This window comes from Polypterus senegalus, chromosome 3, assembly GCF_016835505.1.
Source record: "Polypterus senegalus isolate Bchr_013 chromosome 3, ASM1683550v1, whole genome shotgun sequence".
Lineage (NCBI taxonomy): Eukaryota > Metazoa > Chordata > Cladistia > Polypteriformes > Polypteridae > Polypterus > Polypterus senegalus.
Window position 1 is genome coordinate 155,106,517 of NC_053156.1, and position 19,710 is coordinate 155,126,226.

Here is a 19,710-nt window from a genome sequence, read left to right on the forward strand (position 1 = left end):
TATAAGAGCTGCTAAGAGGAGCTGCTTGTATTTACATGTATAGAAACTGTGACTACTGCAAGTCAATCTATCACATTGCTGATAATTCTGAAAGAGATGTTCGCCAATTTTGCAACTCCTAATTTAATGTGTATGGAATGGTAAAATGAATAAGAAAATTCAAATATGAATCCAGCAGCTAGAGGACCAAATGATGTGTTTAAGACGCAAATGAATTCATACACAGCATACACAAAGCTGTGGGCATGCACAAGTTCAAGAACTAGTAGGTATAGAAAAAATCACTAGGGTAATTAAAATGTGGTAAAATGAACACAGATTCAAAAAGAAGCAATGAGAAACTTAAGACATGACCACATCAACCATTGAGAAATGAGTGTGGTTGGGAGCTTGTTTATGTATATTGAAAATTATGGTAGAAGGGTCTCAGTTGACTGTTGGGTAATTGTAATTTTGTAGCAAAATGTGGCCAGAGACATGGCTATGTACAGTAGGTGGGAGAAAACAAAAAAAAAAAAAAACAAAACAGAGCAATGCTTGTCTCCACGGGTGTGCTGTCACAGCGATCAGGTACTTTAATGTGTTGTAATGTAACACTTGAAATTCTCCATCATCTGAAATAGGGAGTGCAGAATACATATTGAAACATGGTGAATTTCCACAAGTAAAATGTGTATTTATAGAAAGGATATTTTCTAACACAAGGAAGATTTGTCTATGAATTTAATTTAAATAATTTAGTTATTTTTAAGTTAAATAAATATTGTTTACCCATGACCCTACACTTTGTTAGGAAAAGATGGACAACTGTATTACATTCATTTGGTTCATTTCCCAATCAAAACCTGCAGTAACTTTGTTTTCCAACTGTAGCCTTATAATGATCTACTTTATGCTGTTTATTATGTTAGTCTAATTTTATTTATTATTATAAAGGGCTATTTTGATGAAGGAATTAAAATGACTCCAAAGATTATCATCATATTGTATTTTTCCTTTTTTTTTAAATAATTGGTCATGGGATCTGACACTACTAATGTTCTGTTTTTAGATACTGTAAGTCGAAAGCAACAGATGTTTTCAGTTCAGAAAAAGAGTGGCCACATGTAATCAGTCATTTTTTAAATTTCAAAAGAAACGGATTAGTCTAAACATTATGGCACTAAAGATGTGGTCACATCTTTCCAGTTCGGCGCAAAGACGATTATTCATGTCGTCAGTTCGCACATTTCTCGATGGTCCAGGATTTTTCGGGTGATTTTCTGTGTAATAAACTTAATAAGTTATAGTGTAATGAAAATTGCATAATTAGATCTGGACCACCCTATATGTTTTTCTACCTTTTAACAAAAGGGAGCTAAAGTAAAAAGCAGTAATTGTTGACTTGTATGCCTCTCCTTTATCACATACATAAATGGAAAAGTAGTGGTGTGAAACTTGCCTAAACTTGAAGCTGGAGGCCACTAGCATCAGTTGTGAAAGCGGGCTGCAAATTTACTAAGGTGAATTTATTCCTGTGCATTTTTTCATGCACTCAGGCAGAAGAAGAACCCTAAGACACCTATTCTTCTAAATACGAATTTATTGAAGGAACTATCTTTTATTGGTAGCTCAATTCTTGCTCCATGCGCAATATAGAATTCAAAACTTCTAAATGTTATGGGTCATTAAAATATATTTACATTATGTGTACTGCATAGGCATGGAGAACATAGTGTAATATTTAAATTGCTGGCCAGAAGAAAATGGTAGATAAATATCACAGAGTTTAGATCAAAGAAATGTGTTTTTCAGTTGAAGTGGAAATGGACCAGCCATCTCAAAACTTAGAAATGGAGTACTTGTATTTAGGAAAGGCAAACAGGATATATTTTTGTGTTGCATTTGATATTGTTTGTGCAGTGCTCTTGATGTCTTCCTACATGAGTGTGTGAGCTGTATGTTTGTAATAACATAGGAAATCATTTTCATCAGTTGCATGCCTTCTCTTTGACAGGGCGTGCTGGTTTGCCACTATTTTTAAACTTTTTTTTGCTTTCTGTTTGGTGATAAATTGTCGAACACTGTGACATTTCAGTTGAACGGAAATTTCTGTAGATGTGCATTCAATTAAACATCTGTGACACCCATAATCTGTTCAGTTAAAATATATAGTGTTTGCCGACTCTACTAGACACTCCTGTTTGGCCAGCTCTGCCTCATGGTTTAATTTTTTTATACATTCAATGACAAATACTCCCTCGCTGTACAGTGACCTCACCCCAGATTGCTCCACAAACCTGACCCCAGCCGTTAAATGAAATGAAGACATATATTCCAGTGGAGTAGTGTAATAAGATTGGTGGAGACCCCTGTCTTATAAATGAGCATCTTCCCTGGGTATTCCAGTCTTCTTTGTTCTCTTCCTCTCTTCTCTTACCTTCTAGCCACAGTTCTTTTCCAGTAGCAAACTGTTGCCCATGTAGTCCTGAAGTTATAGTTCAGTGAAAACCACCACAAAGCTCCTAGTCTTTCCTTTAGTATACAATAAATCAACTATAAAAAAATTTCCTCCTAGTGGCCCATAATGCATTAAAACTCCCATCCTTGGACCTTAACTCTTCGTATGATGTGAGAGTATGTTGGACATCCATAATGATTGTCTGTGTGTAGTCACACTTAAATCCCTTTCTACTGAGTAAGTAAGACAACCCATTTTTGCTGTAAATGCAGAAAATAACCCCTACAATCCTACAAATTTTACACTCTGGACTACTGTATAAATAATAAAAGGCTACCTCACTTTATGACAGTTGGTTCAGGCTCCTTCCTGGGCTCCCATATACTGTAATTGATTTATGGGGGTTCTCCCTTCTTCATCCTCATATTACTATCTCTTTTTTCCTGCTGTGAAGTTTGTTTAACTCTTGGGGTCATTCCACACTATTTTGAATTGTCACCATAAACAGTTCTCTAAAGTAAGATACTGTACCTGCTATATTACTGGCAAGCATCCCATCTTTATGTTTTTCAATGTTGAGTGAGATGAGCTTTGTAAATAAACAGTTTAGTGCACTCTAGTTGATTCATTATCAAGGAGGAGCATTCGTGCTGTCCAGTCAACCATCCAAGTCATGTAAACATTTCCTTAGTTTACATTTTCAAAGGGAGTTGGATCATATATTTGGCCTACTGGGAATCATGCAGAAAACCAAAAAGGATAGGATGCGTTTCCATCACATGTCATGCTCATCTCCCACTTATCAGACACATTAAATGTTACAAGCTGGCCTATCTTTGAGATGTGAGTTTAAACTTCTCTCAACAACATATGTGAACATGTGAAAACAGCGAACTCCAAAAGGACAGTTCATGGACATGGAATCAAACTTGGGTCCCTGGGGCTGTGAAGAAGAATGATGCCACCCAGAGAGAGAGAGGTTAGGAGCACTCACTGATACAGCGCATTGCTGCACCCACCACATGACAAACTAACTCAGGATCCCAGATTAGGACCCGAGTACAACCATGCAATGGGTGACACCTCAGCACCAAACTAGTTCAGATGGAATGGAACACTGTGAGGTTTTTTTATGGTGGCTGGAGTGCCAATTCTACCACCAACCACCAGGTTTTTCCCTGCAGGTTGGAGGGACTACATGCAGGGCTGGATGAAGATTAACATCATACCCAGGATCAACATGCATGATAAATAATGAATATGCTAAATCATAATCATTAGATGATGAAGATCTTTGCACCTTAATTTGGTCTTATGCAACATGCTCACCATTTAGTGTTGCACTAATGTTGAAACTGTGATGCAATAGATTCTCCAACTCAACCAATCTTTCTGATTGTGGAGGTCTCTTTCTGGCTGCACTGCTGGCTGATTCAGTCTGTGGCAATGTGTCATCCTCAAAAAAATTAAAACACAAGGGATGCACAATTTATTCCATTTCATTAGGGGGTGATCATGCAAGGAATGTTGATAATCAGATAATGACTGGATACGGTTGCCTCTATGAAAACCCTTAGTGCAATGGAATTGTCCATTCTTCCCTTGCAGTTCATTATGAGTCTGTAAGACTGATCCTAATGAGAGAATCTCTTCCGTAGTACAACCTTCTGACTTAATTCAACTGTGTTAAGACACATCCAGCCATCTTGAATCACAATAAAGACCTACAGGATTCACTGATGGTCCGTTAGTCATACCTTTCAAAACCTGGGGCCGAACAAAAAATAATAAACCCATTGTAACACATTAGTAACACTACCTTCTTTACACCACTTTTACGGATTCCGCTCAAATTTATCTTCCCCTTTTTCTTTGATTATTGCTGTTTGTCGTATGTCTGTAGCCTGCTGATGAGATAATTTTGAATCTCTCCGTTTGATGTGAGTTAAATAATATTTATTGGTCCTTTTGAAGTAGAGCATCAGCCTCAGAAACCACACGATCCCAAAGCCATTACATTTGGCCATTACCTCCTTCAACTATTCTAGCTAGGTGATGAGCCAAAAACAGTTTTATCTTGCTCCTTCCTTTGATTGGAGCTGCTACAGGCTACTGCACATGTGTGTCCCAAACTAAGTGGATTGTTTTCACTTATCTCCTTTGGAGATACTGTGGCAAAGGTGACCTCTGGCTTCAGCACATTTATCTGTCCTTGGGGCTTCTGAAATCCATTCTGGTGTTCTGTGCCATCAAGTCAGTTGTCTTGTAAATCTAACCACTAAGGATAACTTAAACCATTGGTGTATCGATTATCAATCTGCACTTTGTTTTATTAATAAATGATTGAGGAATAGATTATATTACATTTTATATGTGTGGCATAATTAAATTATAATTAGTGCTTTGTGTTGACCATTTTTTAATTCAATTTATCAATTACCTGTCTATAGAACTGGGTGATGAGATAGAGGAGATGCAATGTATTTCTCTGTAATTAACTTCTCCTTTTCCTCTTCTGCCTGTTTCTCCTTCTTAACACTAAAATATTGAATAAAGACATTCAAGACTTTTTTGGGGGGGATAGACTGAGCTCTGTTGGATTGTACAAATAACCACAAGATAAAACAATTTGTAAGTTTGAGGTATCATACTCTGGGAACACAATGAACCTCATTACACACTTAAGCAGATACCAGAACGAGTTAGTTGGGTTGAGAGCATTCGCTGATACAGAGCATTGCTGCACCCACCACAAGATCCCAAATTAGGAACAGAGCACAGCGGGTGACACCTCAGCACCACACTAGTTGGAATGGAATGGCAAATATTATAACATTATTTAAAAAGGGTGATCGGGGAGATCCAAGCAAGTATAAGCTAGTAAGCCAGATTTGCCCATTGGCCTCTGACCGTCATGGCCTCCTAATCATCCCCATACACTGATTGGCTTCATCACTCTGTCTCCTCTCCACCAGTAAGCTGGTGTGTGGTGGGCGTTCTGGCGCACTATGGCTGCCGTCGCATCATCCAGGTGGATGCTGCACACTGGTGGTGGTTGAGGAGATTCCCCCCCCTTGTATGTAAAAGCGCTTTGAGTGCCTTGAAAAAAGCGCTATATAAATGTAATAAATTATTATTATTATTATTAAGCTTAACATGCATCACTGGAAAATTATCAGCAGCACATTGCAAGTACAGGAGTTTTTCTGAATAGTCAGCATTGGTTCAGAAGAGGGAGGTCTTTTTTTTTTACAGTCCCATTAGTGCAATTCCTTCCACCAACCCCTGAGTTCTCCCCACATGTTGGAGAACCTGCTTGCAGGGCTGGATGCAGGTTCACGTCATACTCAGGAAGGAGCAATTGCAGGTTAAGGAACCACAATGAGTAATGGCAGGGATATGCAAAAAGACAGCTGCCTGTTTCCATCAGTGACAAATGGTTATCTACATTCCAAGAAACTGTCCAAAATATATCACACATCTGATTATTGGAGACATGTAACCATTCATTGTAGTGAACAACCCACTCTTTCAAAGCATGCTGTCATAATTCAAAGCAGAATTTAAGCTTTACTACTGCTCACACATCACAAATATTGTCTTGAAAAACCTGTATGAAGAGGAAGACTATGGTGCACTTGTGACTTGCTATCATTACAGAAGCCTGGTTTTTTGTGTTAAAGACGATAAGGTGACTGTGACTGTTCATACAGTACTATAGATTAAAATGTTGAAACCACATACTGCGTATTGCGAATGGCTACCTTGGGATATAGTCACACACAACACACATAATGTTACAGCATCAAAGCTACTCAACAGGGTTTAGAGCAGGCTGCAGCAAACATTTTTATTCGACAATTGGTAATAAAAATCAATAATCATCTGGAAAATCCCTTAATCATTAATGTGTGAAAAAGGCATCAATGCCAACTCTACTAGCCACCTTTGATTGACCGACTAATCTATTAAATTAATCTGCCCTGTTTGTATTGGCACAGCCAGGCTCACTATCCTCGCCTATGGGCTCTCGTTCCTACATTGCATTTTATTAAGTTTGCCTTCCTCAGCCAATAGGGTGTTTACATATCCTTCCTACTGAAATATATTTATCAGATGTGTGGCTTAGATTTAGTGAAGGTTTTATCTATAAGTAATTGTAATCATCCTGGGCTGGAACTGGTGACCTGTCCAAGGTTGGTTCATGACTTAGGCCCATTGTTGGTGGAATGAGCTCTGACTCTCTGTGCCTCTGAACTTATAATAGTGGGCTATGAAAACAGATGTATCCTTTACTTAAAACTGTTATAAAAGATGTGATGGAGTCAGATTCAGAGACTCATTTTTGCATTTTAAAGAATGAAGAACTTTGCAGTCACTGTCTGTGAGGAGTCTGCGCATTCTCCTGGTATCTGAGTACACCAAATGTATGACTCAAGGTGGGCGTGCCTTTCAGGAGACTGCCGTCTTTTTCTGTGTTGACTGAACATTGTATTACTTGTGGGCAGGTCTCATTCTGTTCCAGTTTGTAGTGCATTTTTTAGTAGTGTTTTAGGAGTATATGAATATGTTTTGTTGTTTCATTATACTATACAGTATGTTTCATTCAAAGTAAATACACAATTTTAATGGTTTCAAAATGACCGTTTCTATTTTGCTTTTTTCTATATTTATCCATTGCCAGAGTCCTTTGCAGTATCATGTGGAAGCAACTAGCCAGTATCACTAGCACACTCGCTCAGACACTCAAACAAAGACATTTCAGAGTCACTTATTAATATACTATGCAAACCTTTAGGGATGTGGGATGTGAGTAGAGAATCCTCTCAGACACAGGTAGGACATGAAACTCCACACAGATATACCTACAGTAGGTGTCTTTTGCTATGAGGCAGCTAACCTAACCTCTGTCCCAACCTCCTTGGCTTTAATGCAAGTCATTTTTATGCATTTTTATCTTCCAAATAAACTTTTGCCTTGGGTTAATTTACTATACTGCATGTATTCTCTGTGCCAATAATGGCTATGCTTAGTAAATAACATTGCTTTATCATTAAGGAATCGTCTTGAGTTTTATTCCACACACCATCTGAAGCTCTGCTGTCCAACACCAGTACAGCCATATTTTTTAGTTTCCATTCTGATTAATCTCCCCATTAATTCCTAACTTTAGTGTATGTCCATTCTAATATATAATTAATTTACTTCCCTATATCTTAAATTGAAAAGTACCGTATGTAATATATGTTCACTAGAATATATGTCATTTCTGAGCACTATTATTCCATACCAATACCGGTGTAAACGTGCAGTGAATACACTTGACTTGAGCATTAATGGTTTTCCTAATCTTTCTCTGTACGTTTAGCATTTGTTTGCTCAGAGGTTGATACACTTGCTGCTTCCTGAGCAGCTCTTCTTTTCTCCACCCTAGCAGCCCGCTTCTTCTCTTCTTTCGTTGGCATCTTTTTGTGTTAAAACTGATTAAGTCAGTGTTTGTGTTGCAATTACTTAATACGTTTTCTGTACTTAAACTGGCAGTTAAGTCTTCAGTTTGCCTCAAGAATGATTTAAATTATGAAGAGGTAGGGGAAGTGATGGCAAAAGTGGTAGGGACGAGAACAGCGTCCATACGCATGCGCCTCACAACCGCCCGGCTGGCCGCTGCCGAGAGCTGATTATACAATAAAATAAAATAAAAAGAGGAATAACCTTGGAGGTCAATCATCACTGGAAGGCGCATAGTAGACGTCACGTAGTATATGTGTACCAAATCTCAGTTCAATAGTTCAAACGGCTTGCGAGCTACGGGTGATTTTAAATCCTGGACAGACAAACGAACAGCCATGGTAGCGTATTATATATAAAGATGTGCATGTCTAAAATGTGGTATGGTGTCAACTAAGCTTTAAACTACTGTTTTTACTATAAATGCATAAACATTATACACTCATCAATGATTTATTGGAAGTTGCATTTGAGAAAGGCTCTTCTGCCATTTGCTAACGTTTCACAGTTATATAGCGTGCACCGCCAGTCTGCACTGACTGCTTCATTCCTTAGAGAGAATAAATGAGAAATGAATCATGCCATTGCATCTAGAGCATCTAGAGTTTTCTGTTATGATATGATCAAACAACAAAAGGTTACCAATACGTCTACAACCATGTAGCACTTGAATGATACACGCAGAGAAGTCATCCAGAAGTTGCTTTTTGCTAAAGAATCAAACCTACATTCACTGCAAAACTAGATGTAGCCACTCAGCTCAATCAAGGGGGGGACGTCTAAAGTGTCAACTTTCAAAAGCCACCATCATCTAATTCAAGTATTAATAATTGACAGGTTTTCTTTTATTATTTTCTTGTTTTAGTCTGTATAGAAGACAATAAACCTGAACTTGAGCAGTTTCATATATAAATGTGTTGATTGGTTTGTTGAAAACATAGTTTGTGGCTAAAATGTAGTTATCATCCATCCATTCATCCAGTATCCAACCCGCTATATCCTAACTACAGGGTCACGGGGGTCTGCTGGAGCCATTCCCAGCCAACACAGGGCACAAGGCAGGAAATGAACCCCGGGCAGGGCGCCAGCCCACCGCACATGAACAACATAAAAGTAAGCCATGAATAAATGTATATTGAATGCCATAAATCCTCTGCTTGTAGACTTCATTAAAACTCAAACAGATTTCCTCTCACATCTCAAAGTGAATGATCAGAACCTCTAAAGCGTGTGTGTGCATTCTCTGTGATGTACTGGTGTCGCATCCAGATCTGGTCTTTGCCTCTCCCTGTAAGCGAGACTTTTAAAGATGGATATTTAAATACAAATTATTGTAAAATTTTCTACTACTTCAAACTATTTGAAAGTCATTTCAGGGCCAGACAAATCTAAATGAATACATACTACCAAAAGACATTGAAGAGTACATGCAGATGTAGTTTAAAGCAGGGTCTTCTTTAGATATTACATTTTACATTGAAGATGTTGGCCTCCTTGCGGTGGGCTCACGCCCTGCCTGGGGTTTGTTCCTGCCTTGTGCCCTGTGCTGGCTGGGATTGGCTCCAGCAGACCCCCGTGACCCTATGTTAGGATATAGAGGGTTAAAAAATGACTGACTGACTGACTGACTTTGGCCTCCTACATTGCAGTGAATGCTTCTGCCTTCTCATATTCAATCCGAGCAAACTCTCCTTTAACCAGCCTTTAAAAGATTTTTTTCACTTCCATCTCAACAAAGTGGATAAAGTCAAATCCATGTACAGTTGTAATTTATTACCTTTATTAAAGATATGGATGATGTTTTCACACATCTTTTAGCTGTTACATCTAACATGTAAGACAAGCACACATACTAACTCATTAATGCACTTTAAATTCACAAATTCAGCTCTAAAAAATAAATGTAGATATCTTTTCAAAGAACAAATGTAATTCAATTTTAAAATGAGCTGGTAGCTAGGTTAGAACGAAATAAGTAAATAGGGCTTGTACTGGAAGACACACTTTTCTTTCATTATAGTAGGGTAGGTATCTTTAGAAGGGTTTTCTTTTCTATATAGAGTAGCACTGTGGCTCTCTATGGTACTGCAGATCTCCTGATACTGTTTATCTGCTTCACCACATGTGAGTGTGTAGGATGACAGCACATGGAAAATGTTACCCTGACCAAATACGAAGCTATCATTGTCCAGTCTGGGAGGGCAATGAGTGAAAAGGTGATAACCTCATTTGACTTGCTATTGCATGCAGCCATTCGTGAACTAGTTGTTTAAAAACATTCCAAATGCATATGAATGCAGGCACAAGTTACTTTCAAACTTAGAAACAAAATGAGTGTTATTTAGCATTGGCAGAATGTTCAATAAACCTTCAAATATATTCATGGAATCTGCTTGTGCACTAAGAAAGAAAAACATAAGGTCAGCAAGTAGGAAAAAAAAAGGTCTAGGCTTTTAGAAATGGCATGTGACTGTTCTTATTTCTGTTTTGTAATAGTATTAGCTGCACATTTCTTAACAAGACACTGAAGAATAAGGAACCAAATATTTTATTTTAGTTTTTCTATGCATAACATGGAAGAAATTCTTACATACAATTGATAATAATATAGTGATATTATAATGCGAATTATAAAAATGGATTAAGCTTAAATATTATGGCAGATATTGTCACTTTGAATTTAAATAGGTTCATTAAAAAGCAATTTTATCAACAAACTGAAAGTTGCATTATAAGATTAAAAGTAAAGTGGAAATCTTTTAAGACAAACCTTCATACTAGTCATAGGTTGAAAAGTATTTTAATTAAATACATATATTACAGACTTTCATTAAAATATATTAAAAGAAATTTATTTTAAAAATACTTACTGGGATATAAGGCATGAAATCTGTTTTCTGTGGTGTTGGCATGTGAACCTGAGGTACTTATATCCTTATATGTAACAAAAACCCCAAATAAAATAATTATTAAAATCTCCAAAGAAATAGCGAGGATAGGGAACTTGAGCCTCATGTTGGTCTGGTATGAAGATGGCATACTGACTCTCTGAGGATCTGCATGTGCCTGATAACAGAGAAGGAACGGATGACTGTTTATAAATTGGCTGCAGATTCATAAAAAGCCAATGACAGGGCAGAAAAGTAGGGGGCTTGCAACTTAACATCCACCCACAGAGGGGTGGGAAAGTTTTTCGAGTGGTGTAGGAAAGGTTTCCTTCCCACAATACTGTGAAGCTGTGTGCTGTTTAAGGGAAGCCCACATACCAAGGTCAACATGGAAATAATTTCTTTAGCAGAAAGATATACTGATGTCAACTGGTAGTATAATTTGCTTTATCTACTAATGTCCTTAAAGTGAATAGCAAACCCACACTTAATATTTTCATTTTCTGCAAAAATGTACTATTCATTTTAAATAAAGCACATACAGTATATTTAAAAAGGACTGGGACAGATAAACAACTGATTTAACAACTGATCTTTATCAAAATCCCCCAGAGACTAATCAAAAGCACAATGCAGATGAATCTAAAAAAAAAAGTTTGTTGTAAAGTTTTTTTTTTGTTCTTTTTTATATCATTAATAACACTGAAAGAAATATCTAGCTGGATGAATAATCTGCAAAGACAATGGAGAGTAGTGGAATACTGCTTCAGCTCATCAAAGTAAGGCACTGGGGTAATGGAGCAGCTGAATTCAGATCTGCTTGGGACAGCAGATCACTGTATCTCTCTGGAGTTGGACCAGAAGGTCAATGATCGCTTTAGGAGCTTCATTTGAATCCAGCCTGGTCATTGTTTATGCACACTTTACACACTCCATGGATTGTCCTCCAAAGATGTCAGTTTTCTCACATCACAGATAAACAGTGGATTCAGTAAGAACGGAAACACCTTCACTTTCTGCACACTTTACTGTGCTGTGGATTTTATATTAAATGGATAAATTTGCTCTTTTTGCCCATCAGGCTACACTCATTTACCCATAATGACAAAGTGAAAAGATATTCTCATAAAGGTTTGTAAATTTATTAAAAATCAAATCTTGAAATCTCTCATTTCTGTAAGTGTTCATACTCTTTGCTGTGACACTTGTTTCCTGTTTGCTTTAATTATCCTTGAGATGTTTCTAGAACTTGATTGAAGTCCATCTTTGGCAAAGTGAGCTTCAGAAGTGTTTTGCTGAGATGGGAGAATCTGTCAGAAGGATGACCCTCTCAGCAGCACTCCCATCAGTCAGTTGTTTATGACAGAGTGGACAGCTCATTTGGAGTTTGGAAAGCAATATTTCATGCACTCTGAGCTCATGAGGGAAAAAGATTCCTTGATATACAGTAATGATACAAAACTTGAACTTTCTTGGTGGAACTTCAAGTACGATGTCTGGTTATTACCAGGCTCATCACTTGCCTAATATAATTCCTATAGTAAAGCATGGTCAAGACCGTCTTAACACATGGGCACGCTGGGCACTTGCCTGGGGGCCCCATGCTAATCTTTGCATATTGTGACTTGCTGAGTGGTTGTGTAGGTAGGGGCCCCAGTGCACTGCTTTTCCCGGGGGCCTGTAATGCTGTTCGGTTGGCCCTGAGCAAGGTGGTGGCAGCATCATGCTGTGGGGGACTGGGAGACTGCCCAGAAATGAAGGAAGGAGGAATGCAGCCAAATATACAGTAGAGAGGTCCTTGAAGAAAACCTGCTCCAGAGTGCATGTGACCCCCGACTGGGGCGACGGTTCACCTTTGTGCATGCCAATGACCTGAACCATAAAGCCAAGACAGTGTTTCAGAAGAAGTCTCTTAACTGTCCTTGGGTGGCCCAGCCAAAGCCCATAAAGAAACTGTGGAGAGTTTTGTAGGTGGCAGTTTATAGATATTTCCCATCCACTCTAATGGGGTTTGAGAGGGTGTCATAAGAAGACTGGGATAAAATGGCTACATCCAGGTATGCAAAGCTTGTAAAGACTTACCCAAGAAGACTTGACGCTATAATTGCTGCCAAAGGGGCTTCTACATAGTACTGAATTAAAGGTCTGAATACTTTTATGAATGAGAGATTTCAGCTTTTAATTTTTAATAAATTTGCAAATCTTTCTGAAAACATGTTTTCACTTTGCCATTACAAACTATTGAGTGTAGATCGATGAGTAAAACGGCAAATTTATTAATTTAATCTTAATCTACTACACAGTAAAGTGTACAGAAAGTGAATACTCTGAATACTTTCTGAATCCATTGTAAATCTCTGTCATTCGATTAAGGAATTTTAGCTGTCTGGAATTTTATGGCAGACAAATTCCAATTCTACAGTTCCAGGAATGTTTCTTGATTTACAGGCATATTGATTTAAGTTGTGGTCAAAAGTGAAACGTCCTCACAGCAGTGCAGATGCTCTTTCCTAAACATATAGCCACATACTGGATTACATTTTGAAGAGTAAGGCAGAGCTAACAGGGACTGTGTTAGTAATGTGATCATTCTGCTGGCTTAAAGGGGGCACAAGAAGGGGTTGTGCCTAAAACGGGAAGAGGTCCATATCTGTTTGTTCCCTCCAACCTCTAGAAGTTGCTAAAGATTTAGTCTAACCCTAACCCGGCAAATCATTGTACATCACCAGTGTAGTTTAAGACCCAGATGTGCCCAACACACCTTTCCATTACTAACGTACATTGTACATTTCATTTTTCTGCTTCATTTTTTTTTACAATATTTATATATTGTTTCCATTATATATATTATGTCCCACCTCCCAAGGAATATGAACAGTCTAAAAGTAGGGTATTATCGCAATTTAAATGATTTTGCAATTAAAGTCAACTGGGCTACTTTTGAAGATACTAAATGAAAAAAAATGCTTGGTGCTGCATTATTTTTTGATTTGTCATCTTTTCTAAATTTTTTCTGGATTTGTATAAGGTCACACGCTTGAAACCCCCACTCAATGCTCCTATTTATTCAAACACAATATCTCTGCGGGTTGGGCACCTGGCCCTGTCCATGTAGGACTGAAATGAGATACTCCCTCGAGTACACTATCCTATCCCTTGAAATTCAAACAAATGCTCCTTTTGAAGTAAAAATGTAAGGAGACAACTCCCATCTCTCCTGTGTGCCACCAAAGGAACGAGTAATAGCAGTAAGGAGACAAGATAATTTAACCTTATCACTGTGTGAAGACAGTTTGGGCTGGAGACGGTGGCACTGACCAGAAAGCAGGAGACAGAGCTGGAGGTAGCAGAGTTAAAGCTGTTAAGATTTGCACTGGGCATGACGAGGATGGATAGGATTAGAAATGAGTACATTAGAGGGTCAGCTCAAGTTGGACGGTTGGGAGACAAAGTCAGAGAGGCGAAATTGTGTTGGTTTGGACATGTGCAGAGGAGAGATGCTGAGTATATTGGGAGAAGGATGCTAAGGAATGAGCTGCCAAGGAAGAGGAAAAGAGAAAGGCCTAAGAGAAGGTTTATGGATGTGGTGAGAGAGGACATGCAGGTGATGGGTGTAACAGAATAAGGTACAGAGGACAGAAAGATATGGAAGAAGATGATCCGCTGTGGCAACCCCTAACGGGAGCAGCCGAAAAAAAAAGAAGATGGTTCCAAGCTGTTTCTTTGCTAAAATCTGGTGTGACATTAAATTTTAAAATCATCATGCATTAGGAAGATAAATGAGATTTGTTACATTTTGAAGTCATGTTGCATTATCTTTTTGGATGACTAAATGTACATTATAAAACATTAAAGTCTAACCTATTCCTGGAACATGAAATACTCTTTAAAATGATTTGGTTCTAGTTATTAATTACGCACAGAAAACGATCAGAAACCGGGCTGTACAAATTCATATTGTGCCATCACAAAATAAGACAACTTAGTTGCTTTCTAGAAAAGCCCCTCAGTGCTGTGTATTTAATTTGTCAGTCAGTCATTGTCCAACCTCCTATATCCTAACACAGAGCCACATGGGTCTGCTGGAGCCAATCCCAGCCAGCACAGGGCGCAAGGCAGGAACAAACCCCGGGTAGGGCGCCAGCCCACCGCAGGGCACACACACAGACACCAGGGACAATTTAGGATCGCCAATGCACCTAACCTGCATGTCTTTGGACTGTGGGAGGAAACCCACACAGATACGGGGAGAACATGCAAACTCCACGCAAGGAGGACCCGGGAAGCGAACCCAGGTCTCCTAACTGCTAGGCAGCAGCGCTTCCACTGTATTTAATTTGTTCCAAATACAAATGATATATTCTATACATGTCTCATACCACAGTTGAATGCATATATGAGCATATTTGATGCTTGCAGTGTGCAGTGGTATATAGAGGTTAAGTGCAGATATCAAGTAAGACAACAGCTGATTCCTGTAAATCTTCCATCATCCAATGTGTTCCAAGCATTCCAGTGCATAAATAAAGGTTATACAGTGGAACAGTTGTGTTTGTTTTCTGCTTTTTATGTGTTTTTACCTTTTTCAGATGCATGATGACAGAGCTAGCTCTTCACTAAATCAAGTTGCATAACAGTGTTTATTGTAACAATACATTGGACTGTGCTAGAAATTAGGTGCGAAATTTTCATACTGCATGTGAAATCAAAGAATTATAACTTTGTTATTGAATTATAGCTTTTATTATTGGAAATAACACATTTACAAGTTAATAATACACCCTAGTATTATATTTAGACTTTCTCTAGCGGCATATTGTTACAAGGGACAGTTATTGAGATCAGAGGTGGCCAGCCCTGCACTAGGAGGCTCAATTGTGCCTACAGTCCATCATTTAATAGGGAAAAATTCTCGATCCCAGATTCGCTTTGTAAATCCTATATAAAGACTCTAAGGACTCCAGCGAGTATATAAGAAATTTATTTAACAAACACAACTCAGGAGCATAGTCCTACACTGTAATCACGGATATGCCAACAATTCTTTGTTTAGACAAAGCTTTTATAGACAAGAGCATCTTTATCATATAGCTAATAACATGCAAATCTTTAGGTGAGCACATTTACTTAAAAGGTAAACTAGGATGATCTAGACATAATAATAGAAAATATTTGTGGTGATTATACTCAAAGTCAGAGGCTGCTTCCTAGAGAAGCATCTGCAAACTTCAACCTAATAAACAAAAAAAAAAAAAAAGTGTTTGGTAATCTTATGGTATCCTTTCAAAGATAAATTCAACACAGCTGCATCTCTTAGAAGAATATTTGTTTATTTAACACAATTAGAAAAAAGTTGAGCCTAAGAGTCCGAGATGCTAAAGTGTTAAAGTAGCACATTCCAACCATTTTCTTAATTTCCTGTCATTCCTTGTTTTCATTTTAACTTCCAGTTAACTAGGAGACTCACCACATTGTCAGACTTTTTGTTCTCTTTCAAATTTTGCTTTCGACAATCAATAGCCTTCTATTGTTTTTTTTTTTCTTTTTCATTTTTTTTTTACTTGCTTTTTATATTTTTTTCATTTTTTACTTGTTTACTCCAGTGCCTGGTCATTGTCTGTGCTGAGTTTGCATGGGGACTCAAACCTTGTCTCTTGTACAGTATATGACTGTCTAAACCAGAGGTCCTCAGTCACAGTCCTGGAGGGCCACAGTGGCTGCAGGTTTTTGTTCTAACCTGGTTGCTTAATTAGAAAGCAATTCTTGTCAATAATTTAATTTCTTTGCTTGTTAGTGCTTTAACTCTGCTATGTCAGGTAATTCTCATATCCTAGATTTTCTTCCCCTTTCTAAGGATATCATCCAAATGACTTGAAGGCTAAAATGGAGGAGTAATTCTCAGTCCTTCACTTTTTTCTCTTCATTTTACTTCCAAGTATTTAATTAAACCCAATAGTGCAGGGGTGCCCAATGCGTCAATCGCAATAGTGCAGGTAGAAAAACATTTTTTTTTCAAACGTTAGTGTATCATATATCCTCCTTATGGCATTTGCCACTTGATTGACATAAAGGGCGGCCAGTCTGAGATCTCTTTTCTTCTAAGACACAGGTCAACCCGCACGCACGATCAAACGCGCGAGCTACTGCAAAACTCCGGCTGTGATCTAGTTAACTTTCCAATTTATATCGACTAAAGAAGGGATTTAAAAAAAAAATGTTTGGGAAGGATATGGGCTGGATGTGGAATTGGAAGAGGATTTTTTTCTCATAATGTCACAATCGAAATGCATTTGCCTGATCTGTCAATCTATCATTGCAATTCCAAAGAAGGAAAATGTTGAAAGACACTTTCGAACTGTTCATAAAAACTACGAAACTGACGTCCTTCCAAAAAGCGATCAGAGAAAGAGAAAGGAGAGGGAACTAAAATCGCAGTTAATCAGAGAGCCGTCATTTTTCACTCGGCTGAATTCAAAAGCTTCTTGACTGCATTATTCGGTTCTACTTATTTAAATGAGTCAGCCTTTTCCCACATGAAGATTATTAAATCCAAATACTGTAGTGACCATAAATGTATTGAATTGTTATTGCGCCATAAAGGTTATTCAGTTATGCAAGGTACGACAACATACATTTTATGTATAAAGTATACTCAGTATACAGTGTATATATATATATATATATATATATATATATATATATATATATATAGCATTTTTAATGTAGGTAGATCATTTCGACCTGGTCATTTTAAAAGTAGCTTGCAAGCTGAAAAGATGTGGGCACCCCTGCAGTAGTGCATGATAAATACACACAGGTGTAAATGGTAACAAGCTAAATGAAGAAATGCTGGTCTCCTTTGTCATTTGCATGTTACTGCTAATTAGGAGCAATTAAAACCCAAGAATACAGCTGTTTAAGACTAAAATAAGCAGTAAGTTTTCAAAATCTTAACGAGCTAGACAACAAAAGTGAAGCAGAAGTGTTACTTGAGCAATAAGTGCTTCTTATTACAGTAAGCAGTTGGGTTGGAGCAAAAACCTGCAGGCACTGCACTAAACAATGTTTTCCTTAAAAGCATTCTGTACTAAACAATGTTTTCCTTAAAAGCATTTTAAATGTGTATCATTCAGTAAAACACTTTCTCCACAGATGTTTCTTTGCAAGATAATCTGACAATTTAGCATTATTTCAGCTTTACAATATTCAAGGAGCCTCAAAGGCATATAGGCAAGACATTAACTCGTGTCTTCAGGTTAATCCTACAAAGACTTTCTTAGTTCAATGCCACAATGTTAAAATGCTTGGCACTAAAATATTTCTTCAAAGTATTTTCAAATCAAAATCATAAATAGCATCTACAAAAGCTTTTTCTTAATTAATTTCAGAAAATTGCCAAGGTAATCTAAAAACGACTTTACATCCAAAGATGCTTTTAATTTTAACCCAATGTTTTAATGACCTGCAGTCTGCCCTGCCAGCCACAGGCTCAAAACAGAAGGCCTCTTGTAATCTGATAACGTGCTGTGTGCTTCCACTGTTTTCGTCTTTACATTCTCAGTCCTGCCATTATTTTCAGGTTATCAAAGATAATATCCCAAAAGGTGGAGATGCTCAACAGCCTAAATACAGATCATGAAGCAACACTGTATCCAGTTTGTTGAGGCTATGTCGAATTCCACAATTGGAGAAGGAAATCAGATTTAAAGATAATGATGATTAGAGGGAGTAAAAGGGTGTAGGGTTCAAAAGGAGATGACATGCAACCGAGGAAACATTCAAAGGAAACATCTTTGAAGTGATCATGTTCCAGTTTAATTTAAATATTTGCTGTTTACGGGTTGGATAATGGATGGATGGATGTTTAACAGCTGGAATAGTTTTGGCCTCGATGCTCAGTTTGAACTTATAGTACTCAGGACACCTACTGCTATGTCACAACATTCAACAGTTGGTGGAAGTGTGCAGTTGGATGTGTTACAAAAATGAAAAACAGTTTTTGGTTGTGTTTTTTTTTTTCCTGCTTAGTGCTAAAAGTTGCCTGGCACTGGAAATGTCATAGTTTAGTGCTCTAAAAATACAATATTTTTTCTGGTGCTTGAAATATAACACTTATTTTCTGCTCACCATTTAAGTTATGTTTAATGCTATTATACTATGTCATGATTTACACCCTTCGCCTTTATTGCATTATATACCAAACTGCCAGTGCATGTTAAGGTTGTGTCTACATGATCAAGGAAGATACTCAGATTTGGGAATAATAACTGTAGGTGGCAGCCAGGCTTACTGGCCCACCAGCAGAATTACAAGAATTTTAATTTTACAAAAAAGACGGTGGGGTGTTTGAAATCCATTAACTGCAAAGATACTGTCAATGTAATTTTCAGAGTTAGAAAATGTCTATGCTTAACCATTGTCACACACATGTGCATGGAAGGCAGCTAGAAGGACCAAAAGAAGGTAATTCCACTCCAGGCCAGGGGGTGGCGTGGTGCAGTAAACCTTTCTCTTTTATCTCTGCAGTCCAGACACAGGAAATTCTACCTGATTCTGACAACGTCTCTTCCGGTTCTGGCCAGATGACATCTCTTCTGGTTCCAGCCAGATGACGTCACTTCCAGTTCCGCCCCCCGAGGACGGCATTTTTCCAGTTCCGGGTCACGATGATGTCACGTTTGCCGACCTGCTTCAAAAGCCAGTCAGTCTGTCTTGAACTTAATTCTGTGCGCAACTCTGCTTCATATTTGCCTTTTGTATCCAGGAATAAGAGTATACTGGGTGGCTGTCCCAAACCTTTTTTCGTGTGTCAAGACTGTTCATTTCACACTATTTTGAAATGGATCTTTTATGCTACATTTCCTATTTTATTTT

General features: G+C 37.9%; 1 protein-coding gene across 1 annotated transcript in view; it reads right to left on the bottom strand.

Annotated features, from left to right (window-relative positions):
* rhag (Rh associated glycoprotein) overlaps window positions 1–11,033 on the bottom strand; it is a 59,308-nt gene extending 48,275 nt beyond the window's left edge. The window contains exon 1 of the mRNA XM_039748110.1: window positions 10,819–11,033. Within this exon, the coding sequence (XP_039604044.1) occupies window positions 10,819–10,987 (169 nt within the window). The 5' untranslated portion in view covers window positions 10,988–11,033. The remainder of the gene's footprint in view (window positions 1–10,818) is intronic.
* Between the last annotated feature and the right edge of the window lie 8,677 nt (window positions 11,034–19,710).